Raw genomic sequence first — 13,621 nt, 5'->3', positions numbered from 1 at the left:
TATTGATTGATTGAAAAAACATTATTAATTCAGCAAATCTTGAGTGCATGCCTGAGCTGGGTAAGCTTTGGGGACAGAGCTATGATTAAGATAGACAAAGGAGGGGCGCTTGCATGGCTCAGTCAGTTAAGTATCTGCCTTCAGCTCAGGTCATGATCCCAGGGTCCTGGGATCAAGTCCTGCATCAGGCTGCTTGCTCAGCGGGGAGCCTGCTTCTCCCTCTGCCACTCCCCTTGCTTGTGCTCTCTCTGTGTCTCTGTCTCTGACGAATAAAATCTTAAAAAAAAAGATAGACAAAGGATCCGACCTAAGTGGAAGAGATAGGAGTGAATAATTAAGTAATTAAAATTGGTCTATCATATGAAGAAAACAGTGTCCTGAAATAGAGATTAACGTGTATGTAGTGTAATAGTGGTGGTTGAGGCTGAGACATATATTTGGTAGAAAGGTCAGAGTAGGCCTCTCTACCACAGTAGTATTCAAGTTGGCACTGAAAGTTGGAAGAATGAGCTAGACAAGTGGACCAAAAAAGAGGCCCTGAGTCAGGAAAGAATTTGACTTCTTGTATAATGTATAGGAGCTGATCCCAACTATAATCAAATAATAGTTATTTGAAAATACATTGATAGGAACAGGAGGGCCACTCCTGTTGATCATGAGTTAAAAAATATAAGACTCAATAGATAAAATATAGCAGACTACCTGTAGTATTTGAATTGACTCAAATTACTGGCTTTATAGGCCAGCACTGTCAAATAGAACTTACTATGGTGATGGAAATGTTGTATAATTTTGTGCTATCCAATATGGTAGCCATTAAACAAATGGGACTTTTGAGCACTTGAAATTAAGCTAGTATAATTGATAGATGTTTTATTTAATTTTCATTTTAAATACATGAAATTTAAATTTAAGTAGATGCATGTGGCTTGTGGCTCTTGCATTGGGCAGTGCAGTTCTAGACTGTCCATCTGATGAATTACTCAGGTTTAAAACCTTGAAGGGTTGATTTTACATCATCCCATGATGATATTAGAAAATCAGTGATTTAAGGCAGAGCAAGATGGTGGAGGAGTAGGAGACCTGGATTTCCTCTGGTCTCAGGAATTCAGCTGGATAGGGATCAAACCAATCTGAACACCTACGAACTCAACAGGAGATCAAAGAAAAGAATAGCAACAGCTCTCTGAACAGAAAAGCCACCACTTTCTGGAAGGTAGGACGTGCGGAGAAGTGTATCTGAGGCAATATTCGGGAGGATAGACGGCAGGGGAGGGGGCCTCCATCAGCCGCCTCTGGCAAGTGATAGAACAGTGAAGCACAAAATTGGAACTTTTACATGTCGGCTCCGCTGAGGGACGTCGTTCCAGTGGCTAAGCGGGGAGTGGAACCCTCACGGGACAGTGTGGTCTCAGGACTCTTGGGGTCACAGAAAGACTGGGGGTGCCTGAGTGTGGCAGAGCTCCCAGGTATCAGAGCAGGGAAGCCGGCTGCAGAGATGGAGCCGAGGCACGGGCGCTCAACTCGGGGTTGCCATAAACTGTGACCGGCGACACAGTCGGGCCACTGCTTCTCCAGCAGGGACCCAAAAAGCAGCAGATCCGGAGAGACTCGCCTTCCTCCCCTGGGAGGAGCGGCGCTGGAGTGCACCGTAGGGATCTGCTGGGTTTGGAGACTCCACACGGAGTTGGGTGCCAGAGATAGAAACGCTGCTCTGTCACAGGCCAGGTGAGCACGGAGTGCGGCCGGAGACCGGGGAGACAGGAGTGATTGAATGCTTTTCTCTGGGGGCTCACTGAGGAGCGGGCCCCGAGTTCTCGACTCCTCCAGGGCGGAGATTGGGAGGCCGCCATTTTCACTCTCGTCCTCCAAAGCTGTACCGAGAGCTTGCAGGGAACAAAAGCTCCTGAGAGCAAACCCGAGCAGATTACTTAGCCGGAACTGACAAGGGCGGGGCAATTCCGCCTCCGGCAAAGACATTTGGGAACCACGGCAACAGGCCCCACCCCCAGTAGATCAGCAAGAACAGCCAGCCAAAACCAAGTTTACCGATCAATGAGAACGGCAGAACTCCAGCGCTAGGGGAATACTGCACATAGAATTCGTGGCTTTTTACCATGATTCTTTAGTCTTTCAAAGTTAATTTTTCTGTCTTTTTTTTTTAATTTTTCTTTTTCCCTTTTTCAACCAACATCTTATCAATCCCTACTTTGAAAAAACATTTTTATCTTTCATTTTTAGAGTCATATTCTATCCCTTCATAGTAGTTACCCTTATTTTTGGCATATATATATAAGTTCCTCTCTCTTTAAAATTTTGAGATACAGTTTCTTCTAACAGATCAAAATATACCCTAAATCTCTAGTGTATGGCTTTGTTCTAGTCCCTTGCCTGATCACATTCTCTCCCCCTTTTTTTCTTTCTTTCTTTCTTTTCTTTTTTCTTTTCTTTCTTTCTTTCTTTCTTTCTTTCTTTCTTTTTCTTTCTTTCTTTCTTTCCTTTCCTTCTTTCTTTCTTTCTTTCCTTCTTTCTTTCTTTTCTTTCTTTCTTTCTTTCTTTCTTTCTTTCTTTCTTTCTTTCTTTCTTTCTTTTTCTTTCTTTTTAAATCCTCTTTTTTCAAACAACTTCTTATCAATTCCTTTTATAAAATTTTTTTATAATTTTCATCTTTACAGTCACATTCCATCCATTCATTGTATCAACCCTTATTTTGTACATATATAAGTCTTTCTTTCTTTAAAATTTTGGGAGGCACTTTCTTCTAACAGAACAAAATATACCCAAACTCTAGTGTGTGGCACTAATCTATGCACCAGCCTGATCATATTTGCTCATATTCTGGTTTTTTTTGTTTTGTTCTGTTTTTGTTTTTATCTTTTTCTCTTTTTTCTCTCTTTCTTTTTTCTTTCTTTTTCTCTTTTCCCCTGGTTTCAGGTCTTTTCTGACTTGTTTAGAGTATATTTTCTGGGGACGTTGTTACCCTGTTAGCATTTTCTTCTTTCATTCATCTGTTGTCCTCTGGACAAAATGACAAGACGGAAAAAATTACCTCAACAAAAAGAACAAGAGGTAGTACCGTCTGCCAGGGACCTACTCAATATGGACATTAGTACGATGTTGGACCTAGAATTCAGAATCATGATTTTAAAGATAATAACTGGGCTTGAAAAAAGCATGGAAGTTATTAGAGAAACCCTTTTGGGAGAAATAAAAGAACTAAAATCTAACCAAGTTGAAATCAAAAAGGGTATTAATGAGGTGCAATCAAAAATGGGAGCACTAACTGCTAGGATAAATGAGGCAGAAGAGAGAATCAGCAATATAGAAGACCAAATGATGGAAAATAAAGAAGCTGAAAAAAAGAGAGATAAACAACTACTGGATCATGAGGGCAGAATTCGAGAGATAAGCGATACCATAAGATGAAACAAGACCAGAATAATTGGGATCCCAGAAGAAGAAGAAAGAGAGAGAGGGGCAGAAGGTATATTGGAGCAAATTATAAGAGAGAACTTCCCTAATGTGGGGAATGAAACAGGCATCAAAATCCAGGAGGCACAGAGAACCCCCCTCAAAATCAATAAAAATAGATCAACACCCTGACATCTAATAGTAAAACTTACGAGTCTCAGAGACAAACAGAAAATCCTGAAAGCACTATGGGAGAAGAGATATGTAACCTATAATGGTAGAAATTGGCAACAGACCTATCCACAGAGACCTGGCAGGCCAGAAAGGACTGGCATGTTATATTCAGAGCACTAAACGAGAAAAATATGCAGCCAAGAATACTATATCCAGCTAGGCTGTCATTGAAAATAGAAGGAGAGATAAAAAGCTTCCAGGACAAACAAAAACTAAAGGAATTTGCAAACACGAAAACAGCCCTACAAGAAATATTGAAAGGGATCCTCTAAGGAAAGAGAGAGACTAAAAGCAGCATAGACCAGAAAGGAACACAGACAATATACAGTAACAGTCACCTTACAGGCAATACAATGCCACTAAATTCATATCTTTCAATAGTTACCCTGAATGTAAACGGGCTAAATGCCCCAATCAAAAGACACAGGCTACAGATTGGATAAAAAAACAAGAGCCATCAATATGCTGTCTGCAAGAGACTCATTCTAGACCCAAAGACACCCCCAGATTGCAAGTGAGGAGGTGGAAAACAATTTACCATGCTAATGGAAACCAAAAGAAAGCGGGGGTGGCAATCCTTATATCAGACAAATTAGATTTTATACCAAAGACTGTAATAAGAGATGAGGAAGGACACTATATCCTACTTAAAGGGTCTATCCAACAAGAAGATCCAACAATTTTAAATATCTATTCCCCTAACATGGGAGCAGCCAATTATATAAGGCGATTAATAACAAAAGCAAAGAAACACATTGACAACAATACAATAATAGTAGGGAACTTTAACACCCCCTCACTGAAATAGACAGATCATCTAAGCAAAAGATCAACAAGGAAATAAAGACTTTAAATGACACATTGGACCAAATGGACTTCACAGACATATTCAGAACATTCCATCCCAAAGCAACGGAATACACAATCTTCTCTAGTGCCCATGGACCATTCTCCAGAATAGATCACATTCTAGGTCACAAACCAGGTCTCAACTGGTACCAAAAGATTGGGATTATTCCCTCCATATTTTTGGACCACAGTGCATTGAAACTAGAACTCAATCACAAGAGGAAAGTCGGAAAGAACTCAAATACATGGAGGCTAAAGAGCGTCCTACTAAAGAATGAGTGGGTCAACCAGGAAATTAAAGAAGAATTAAAGAAATCCATGGAAACAAATGAAAATGAAACACAACTCTTCAAAATCTTTGGGATGCAGCAAAGGCAGTCCTAAGAGGAAAGTATATAGCAATACAAGCCTTTCTCAAGAAACAAGAAAGGTCTCAAATACACAACTTAACCCTACACCTAAAGGAGCTAGAGAAAAAAACAGCAAATAAAGCCTAAACCCAGCAGGAGAAGAGAAATCATAAAAATCAGAGCAGAAATCAATGAAATAGAAACCAAAAGAACAGTAGAACAGATCAACAAAACTAGGAGCTGGTTCTTTGAAGGAATTAACAAGATTGATAAAACCCTGGCCAGACTTATCAAAAAGAAAAGAAATGACCCAAATCAACAAATCATGAATGAGAGAGGAGAGATCACAACCAACACCAAAGAAATACAAACAATTATAAGAACATATTATGAGCGACTATATGCCAGCAAATTAGATAACCTGGAGGAAATGGATGCATTCCTAGAGATGTATCAACTACCAAAACTGAACCAGGAAGAAATAGAAAACCTGAACAGACCTATAACCACTAAGGAAATTGAAGCAGTCATCAAAAATCTCCCAAGAAACAAAAGCCCAGGGCCAGATGGCTTCCCAGGGGAATTCTACCAAACATTTAAAGAAGAATTAATACCTATTCTCCTGAAACTGTTCCAAAAAATAGAAATGGAAGGAAAACTTCCAAACTCATTTTATGAGGCCACCATTACCTTGACCCCAAATCAGACAAAGACCCCATCAAAAAGGAGAATTACAGACCAATATCCCTGATGAACATGGATGCAAAAATTCTCACCAAAATACTAGTCAGTAGGATCCAACAGTACATTAAAAGGATTATTCACCATGACCAAGTGGGATTTATCCCTGGGCTGCAAGGTTGGTTCAACATCCGCAAATCAATCAACGTGACACAATACATTAACAAAAGAAAGAACAAGTATCATATGATTCTCTCAATAGATGCAGAAAAAGCGTTTGGCAAAGTACAGCATCCTTTCTTGATTAAAAACTCTTCAGAGTATAGGGATAAAAGGTACGTACCTCAGTATCATAAAAGCCATCTATGAAAAACCTACAGCGAATATCATTCTCAATGGGGAAAAACTGAGAGCTTTCCCCCTCAGGTCAGGAACGTGGCAGGGATGTCCACTATCACCACTGCTCTTCAACATAGTATTAGAAGTCCTAGCCACAGCAATCAGACAACAAAAAGAAATCAAAGGCATCCAAATTGGCAAAGAAGAAGTCAAACTCTCACTCTTTGCAGATGATATGATACTTTATGTGGAAAACCCAAAAGACTCCACCCCAGAACTGCTAGAAATTATACAGGAATTCCAGTAAAGTGGCAGGATATAAAATCAATGCACAGAAATCAGTGGCATTCCTATACACCAACAACAAGACAGAAGAAAGAGAAATTAAGGATTTGATCCCATTTACAATTGCACCCAAAACCATAAGATACCTAGGAATAAATCTAACCAAAGAGACAAAGGATCTGTAGTCAGAAAACTACAAAATACTCATGAAAGAAATTGAGGAAGACAGAAAGAAATGGAAAAACGTTCCATGCTCATGGATTGGAAGAACAAATATTGTGAAGATGTCAATGCTACCTAGAGCAATCTACACATTCAATGCAATCCCCATCAAAATACCATCCACTTTTTTCAAAGAAATGGAACAAATAATCCTAAAATTTGTATGGAACCAGAAAAGACCCCGAATAGCCAGAGGAATGTTGAAAAAGCAAAGCAAGGCAAAACAAAGAAAAAGCAAAGCAAAGCAAAAGCAAAAGCAATGCAAAATGTTGTGGCATCACAATTCCGGACTTCCAGCTCTATTACAAAGCTGTCATCATCAAGACAGTATGGTACTGGCAGGAAAACAGACACATAGATCAGTGGAACAGAATAGGGAGCCCAGAAATAGACCCTCAACTCTATGGTCAACTAATCTTTGACAAAGCAGGAAAGAATGTCCAATGGAAAAAAGACAGTCTCTTTAACAAATCGTATTGGGAAAATTGGAGAGCCACATGGAGAAGAATGAAACTGGACCTTTTCCTTACACCACACACAAAAATAGACTCAAAATGGTTGAAAAACCTAAACGTGAGACAGGAATCCATCAAAATCCTAAAGGAGAACACACGCAGCAACCTCTTCAACCTCAGCCGCAGCAACTTCTTCCAAGAGACATCGCCAAAGGCAAGGGAAGCAAGGACAAAAATGAACTATTGGGATTTCATCAAGATGAAAAGCTTTTGCACAGCAAAAGAAACAGTCCACAAAACCAAAAGACAACCGACAGAATGGGAGAAGATATTTGCAAATGATATATCAGATAAAGGGCTAGTATCCAAAATCTATAAAGAACTTATCAAAGTCGACACCCAAAAACAAATAATCCAATCAATAGGCAGAAGACATGAACAGACATTTTTCCAAAGAAGACATCCAAATGGCCAACAGACACATGAAAAAGTGCTCAACATCACTCGGCATCAGGGAAATCCAAATCAAAACCTTAATGAGATACCACCTTACACCAGTCAGAATGGCTAAAATTAAAAAGTCAGGAAACAACAGATGTTGACGGGGATGCGGAGTAAGGGGCCTCCTACACTTGTGGTGGGAATGCAAGCTGGTGCGACCACTCTGGAAAACAGCATGGAGGTTCCTGAAAAAGTTGAAAAGAGAGCTACCCTACGATCCAGCAATTGCACTACTGGGTATTTACCCCAAAGATACAAATGTAGGGATCCGAAGGGGTATGTGCACCCCAATGTTTAGCAACATAGCAGCAATGTCCACAATAGCCAAACTGTGGAAAGAGCCAAGATGTCCATCAACAGACGAATGGGTAAAGAAGAAGTGGTATATATATACAATGGAATATTATGCAGCCATCGAAAAGAATGAGATCTTGCCATTTGCAATGACGTGGATGCAACTGGAGTGTTTTATGCTGAGTGAAATAAGTCAATCAGAGAAAAACATGTATCATATGACCTCAGTGATATGAGGAATTCTTCATCTCAGGAAACAAATTAAGGGTTGCTGGAGTGGGCGTGGGGTGGGAGGGATGGGGTGGTTGGGTGATAGACATTGGGGAGGGTATGTGCTATGGTGAGCGCTGTGAATTGTGGAAGACTGTTGAATCACAGATCTGCACCTCTGAAACAAAGAATGCAATATATGTTAAGAAAAAATAAAAAAGAAGAAGATAGCAGGAGGGGAAGAATGAAGGGGGTGAAATCGGAGGGGGAGACGAACCAAGAGAGACGATGGACTCTGAAAAACAAACTGAGGATTCTGGAGTGGAGGGAGTGGGGGGATGGGTTAGCCTGGTGATGGGTATTAAAGAGGGCATGTTCTGCGTGGAGCACTGGGTGTTATGCACAAACAATGAATCATGGAACACTACATCAAAAACTAATGATGTATGGTGATTAAGATAAGAATAAAAAAATTTAAAGAAAAAAAAGAAAATCAGTGATTTAGGGGTGCCCGGGTGGCTCATTCGGTTAAGCATCTGACTCTTGATGTCAACTCACGTCATGATCTCAGGGTCATGAGATCCAGGCCCATGTCAGGCTCTGTGCTAAGCATGGAGCCTAAGATTCTTTCTCCCTCTCCTTTTGCCCCTCCCCTGTCACATGTATGCACAAGCGTGTTCTCTCTCTCTCAAAAAAAAAAAAAAAGAAAAGGATTTGACACTTTAAAGAGAGTCTAATTGTAAGAGTTTAGCAATTTCTTACACTGTACATCGACCTTCATTGATAAATGATGAGAATCCATCTCCTCATGATATGATTTGCTGCAACAACACTTTCACAAAATGCTAGTCAGCCTATATTTTCTTTCAAAGGATGTCAGTTAGGATGCCATTAACATATTTCATAGCCAGTGATATAAAGTAAGGGGCACAAAATTAAACAGAACTATGTTTAGAATATGTAGAGAGTGTGTATTTTCATTAGAGGAAGAGAAGTATCCAGAAAATTTGTCTACCCAACTAAAATCCAATTATATTGACATTCTTTTTGTAATACATTCTCGCCATCATCTCAGGAAGTCATTTTTGCATCAAAATAAATAGAAATTAATTATAGATTATCTGTTCAAGATATATAAAATGCTCCGTATGTTTCTTTTATTTAGTATAGTTTGTTTAAATTTTGATTTAGAGAATATAAAAAGGATATTTATAAATGCTTTTTTTTTTTTTGGTGAGCATAGCTTAATGGATAGGATTGTTAGTCTTGTACACCTGAAGCTAATATGACATATGTCAATTATATTTCAATTAAAATATATAAACATAAATAGATGTAAATGTATAAATACATATATATAAATGCTTTTTAAAAAAGATTTTAGTTTTTTAAGTATCTCTTCACCCAACATAGGTCTTGAACCCACAACCCCGAGGTCAACAGTCACACTACTGAGTGAGCCAGTGAGGTGCTCCTATATAAATGCCTTTTTAGTCGATTTCAATCTTATCCTCCCAACTTGATTTTTTCCACTGGGTCTAGAATTATTAAGTCATACGGTCTTTTATTCTAAAAGTTTGCTAGCAAGTGGGAAAGGATTGTTGAATCTAAATTTTTATTCTTTTGAATATTTTTCTTATATTTTGGTTTATTATGTTTATCTTTATAATCGTGTAATTTTTATAATTTGGATTTTTGGTTATTTATTCTTACATCAGTATTTCCTTAGCAACTATCATTAGAAAATGTTTCAGAACAGTGTCTTTATAGAATTCAGTTTAACTAATATATCTTGTGTACCTCCTTTATGTAAAACACTATACCAAGAGCTTTAGTGATATGAAAATGTATATAATAAAATTACCATTTCACAGGAACCTAAAGACTAATAAAAATATGGGTTGAGACAAATATTAAATAACTAGGTATAAGGCATATTATTCATGTCTTAACCTTAAAGCCAAGTGCAGGTATCAGGGAAAAAGGAGATAATATATAGTTGGAGAGATCAGGGAAAGTTTCCTGAAGGATGTATCATGTCTGATGGGTACTGAAAAGTAGGAAGATTTCTAAAGAACTTCAGTGGGAGCTAAAAGAAGGGGTAGTGGAGAGCATTGCAGATGGACCCACTGGCATGATGAGAAGCAAAAGGAGGTGAGAAAGTGGGAGTTGTATTTAGGGAGTAAAACATACTTCATTTGTTATACTGTGTTTGACATATATGAAAGAAGTAACGGAAAATAACATTAGGGAGGGTAGGTTGTATGTACATTGTAGAGTGCCTTAAATGGTTAAGTTGTGGAGTTTGGATTTAATTTAGTAAACACTGGGCGATTCCTAAATATTGTTTAGAAGAACGATAGAGTGAAACATAATAAGAGTAACAATTAGGAAACTTATAATTGATGGGTGGGAGGTTAATGAGGGCTTGAATTATTATTTTGTAGACTGCTATCCATCTCCCAACTATTAGTCATAACACTGGTAGTTGATTTGATTTTTATAAAAATTCCTAAGAAATTTGAGAAATAATATTTTTAAAGTTTGAACTACTTAGTTATCCCAGGAAGATTTTTAACTAACTTTTGAACATTTGCAAGTTAAAATACCACTTGTCCATTAATTAATTATTTAAATAATACAATAACTATTTTTAATAGTCTAGGATTAAGTAAATCCTTCCCCGAAATTACATAGACTACTGAATGCATTTATTCTTTAATCTATCAGGGTTCTCTCTGGAAGGTTACCCTTTTTTGTCTGATTCATCTTATAGTCCTGGATCCATGTCAACATGTCTGTGAGGCTGTATATTTTCAGAACTAATGCTTTCTATGTTGGTTGAATGCTCATAATATATACCTTGGTTAGCCAGTAGATTTTCCTCCATATTAAGAAAAAATTTTAAAAAATAAGGAGTAAAGATTTATTAAGAGATTTCTATATGTCAGGAATTATGCTCAACACTTTGCACATATTGTTCCTGTATTTAAATTTATTTCAAACATACATCAAAGTGCAGAAGATTAAAACTAATATCTGTGTAGCTGCCCCCCAATTGTGTCCATTCTTAACTTTTTGCCGTGATTATTTACAGCCTTTTTTTTTAAGAAATAAAACATCGCAGAAAAAATTATCTCTGTACCTCTTGTCCATTTCCTTCCATCCCTTCCCAGTGGTAATCACCACCCTAAATTTAGTGTTTTTCAATAGTATACATGCTCCAATACTTTTAGTATATAATGTTCATATTTGAAATCATTTTATTGTATCGTTTGGCAAGTTTAAAATCCTTGTAAACATCCTTCTGAGCCATCGGTGGCATTATCAGACATTTTGTTTTGGTCATTGTGATTGGTGTAAAATGATATCTCACTGTTGCTTTATTTGTATTTCCCTAATTATTAATGAAGTTGTGCTTGCTTTTGTCTGATCTCAGATTTTCTCTTTATTTTGCTGGTAAATACTCTGTTCACTACACATGTGGAAAGTTTTCAATTTGTGGGTTTTTATTTATCTTGTTTATATGCTTTATAGTGGAAAAGTTTTAACTTTTAATATAGTCAGATGTGTCAATGCTTTACTGTTGTGTCTTAAGTCCTTCACTTGCATAAATGTGCTTCTCATATTTAAGTCTTTAATCAATCTGGAATTTCTTATTGTGTATTATGTAGGAAGGATGTCTGGTCTTTCTCTATATGAATAGCTTCTTGAAGTAACCTGTTTGCTTTTGTGATATGTCCGTAGTGATACATATAAATCTTGTTAATTCCTTGAACTACTTATGGGATCCTGTTGTATTACTTTCCTATAGCCTATCGATGGACATTTTATCTATTATTATAGTAAAAGCTGCACTAAACATCCTGTACATCTCCTTGTGTTTGAATATTCATACTTTATACTAGATAGTAGGTTTTTGGTCATGTTACGAATGTTGCTGGCCTTTTAACTTTGCTTATGGTACTTCAGCTGCATAGAAGCTTTAAATTTGGATGTTGTAAGATATCTCAGTCTTTCTGTTCATAGATTTTACTCCTGGTGTCTTCCAGCTAGAAAATGTATTTTGAATGGAAGTATTAGGCACTGCTTGGTATATTGGTGAACACAACAAACAAAAGTCTCTTCATTTTTTGGAACTTAAGAAAGCTTTCTCTATCCCACGGTCAAAAATGCATTTTTCTTTCAATAATTGTTAAATATTTTTTAAAACATTTGGATCTTTATCTGTAATTTATTTTTCCATTTAGTACATGCTGGAATCTAATTTTATTTTGTTACCTAACACTGTTACTTAAAAGCAATATTTTGTCTATTCAGTTATAATTCCACTTCTTTCATACATCATGTTTCTGTAAATTTTTTAATCTATTTCTGGATTTCCTATACTCTTCTGTTTGTTACTGTGTCTGTACCATAATGTTTTAATTACTCTAGCATTAACAGTGTTTTGATATGTAGGAGGGCAAGTCCTTTCCTCTTTTTTCTTTTCCCATTTACCTTTTTTCTATTGGAACTTTTTTTTGGAATTGCAGTGCAGTTACAGTGAATTTTAAAGAATTAATATATTTACAGTATTGACCCTTCACATATCCATGAATGGTATAGTACCATTTATTTATATCTTCTATGTCCTTCAGTATAGTTGATTTTTCAGTAGTTATTGCAACTTTTTTTTGTTTTGCTTTTGTTTTTTATTCTCAAGTACTACCTTTTGTTACAGTAGTGAATAGGGTATTATTTCCTTTTACATTTTCAAATTATTACTAGCATTTGGGAAAGCTATTCTGTTGATTTTCTGATAACTTAGTATTTTCTCTTATTAGACCTAATAATTGGTAGATTATACATAGGTTTCTAGGTAAATGGTCAAATTGTCTGTAAATGATAATAGTATTGTATCTTCTTTTTCAGCCTTTAAATTTTGAACTCTCTACCCTGGTTCTACTGACTATAACCTCTAGTACAGTGTTGAAGTTAGCAGTAATAGTGAGCAGCCTTGCATTAAACTGCATTTAATGCAGTGTTTTTGATGTTTTACCACGGAAGATAGTAATTGATGTAGGTTTCTGGTAGAGAGTCTTATTCTTCCTATTTCAAGGTTGCCAAGAGTTTTTATTATGCATGGATGTTAAAATTTACCAAATAAACTTTCAACATCAGCTTAGATGATTACTTGTTTCTCTTCATCTTTTTTAATTGCATTAGATTTTCTAAGGTAAAATTTTTAATTGTATTTAATTTTAAACTACTGCCAATTTTGGGCTTGGATGATGTGAGAAAACATTTTAAGATGCAATATTCTCTGTTATAGAAAACTGTCTTCAAAGGAGATGGAGATGACACATTAGAAAACACAATAGTTGATCAAAGGTAAGGTTGAGTTACCAGAAAAATATTATTTTCTTAAGTATATTTATTGTTGAAATAATTCCTTTAGTATTAGGATTGTTTATTTCATAGTCTGCTATAATTAGATATTGAATATACAAGGGGGCAAAAAGGCAGCATTATAATCTATAAGAGTAGCTCTCAACTGGGGTGATTTTATCTCCCTCCTATTCGTAAGCTCCTCTGGAGTTTCTAGAAACTGGCCCTCAGATGTGGAGGGCTAAGAGAGACTGAAGTAAGAGGCAGACCACTCCAGACTGGTAAGTGGCAAATTTATTAAGCAATGGAATCTATTTATGAGGCTTGTCTTGGGAGGATGCAAGATAACTAGATTTCCTCACCTGCCTGCCATAATCTTAAAAGTTGATATAGAAGCTTTAACTTGGTTCAGTCACACAT

At 36.8% G+C, this 13,621-nt stretch overlaps 1 protein-coding gene across 1 annotated transcript in view; it reads left to right on the top strand.

Annotated features, from left to right (window-relative positions):
• The window catches only part of SCLT1 (sodium channel and clathrin linker 1), a 184,626-nt gene that overhangs the window by 15,459 nt on the left and 155,546 nt on the right, over positions 1–13,621 (top strand). Inside the window, 1 exon segment of the mRNA XM_027600311.2 lies at positions 13,146–13,204. Within this exon segment, the coding sequence (XP_027456112.2) occupies positions 13,146–13,204 (59 nt within the window).

This window comes from Zalophus californianus, chromosome 2 (assembly GCF_009762305.2).
Source record: "Zalophus californianus isolate mZalCal1 chromosome 2, mZalCal1.pri.v2, whole genome shotgun sequence".
Classification (NCBI taxonomy): Eukaryota; Metazoa; Chordata; class Mammalia; order Carnivora; family Otariidae; genus Zalophus; species Zalophus californianus.
The sequence above is the reverse complement of the archived record's forward strand: the minus strand, read 5'-3'. Positions and strand labels throughout refer to the sequence as shown.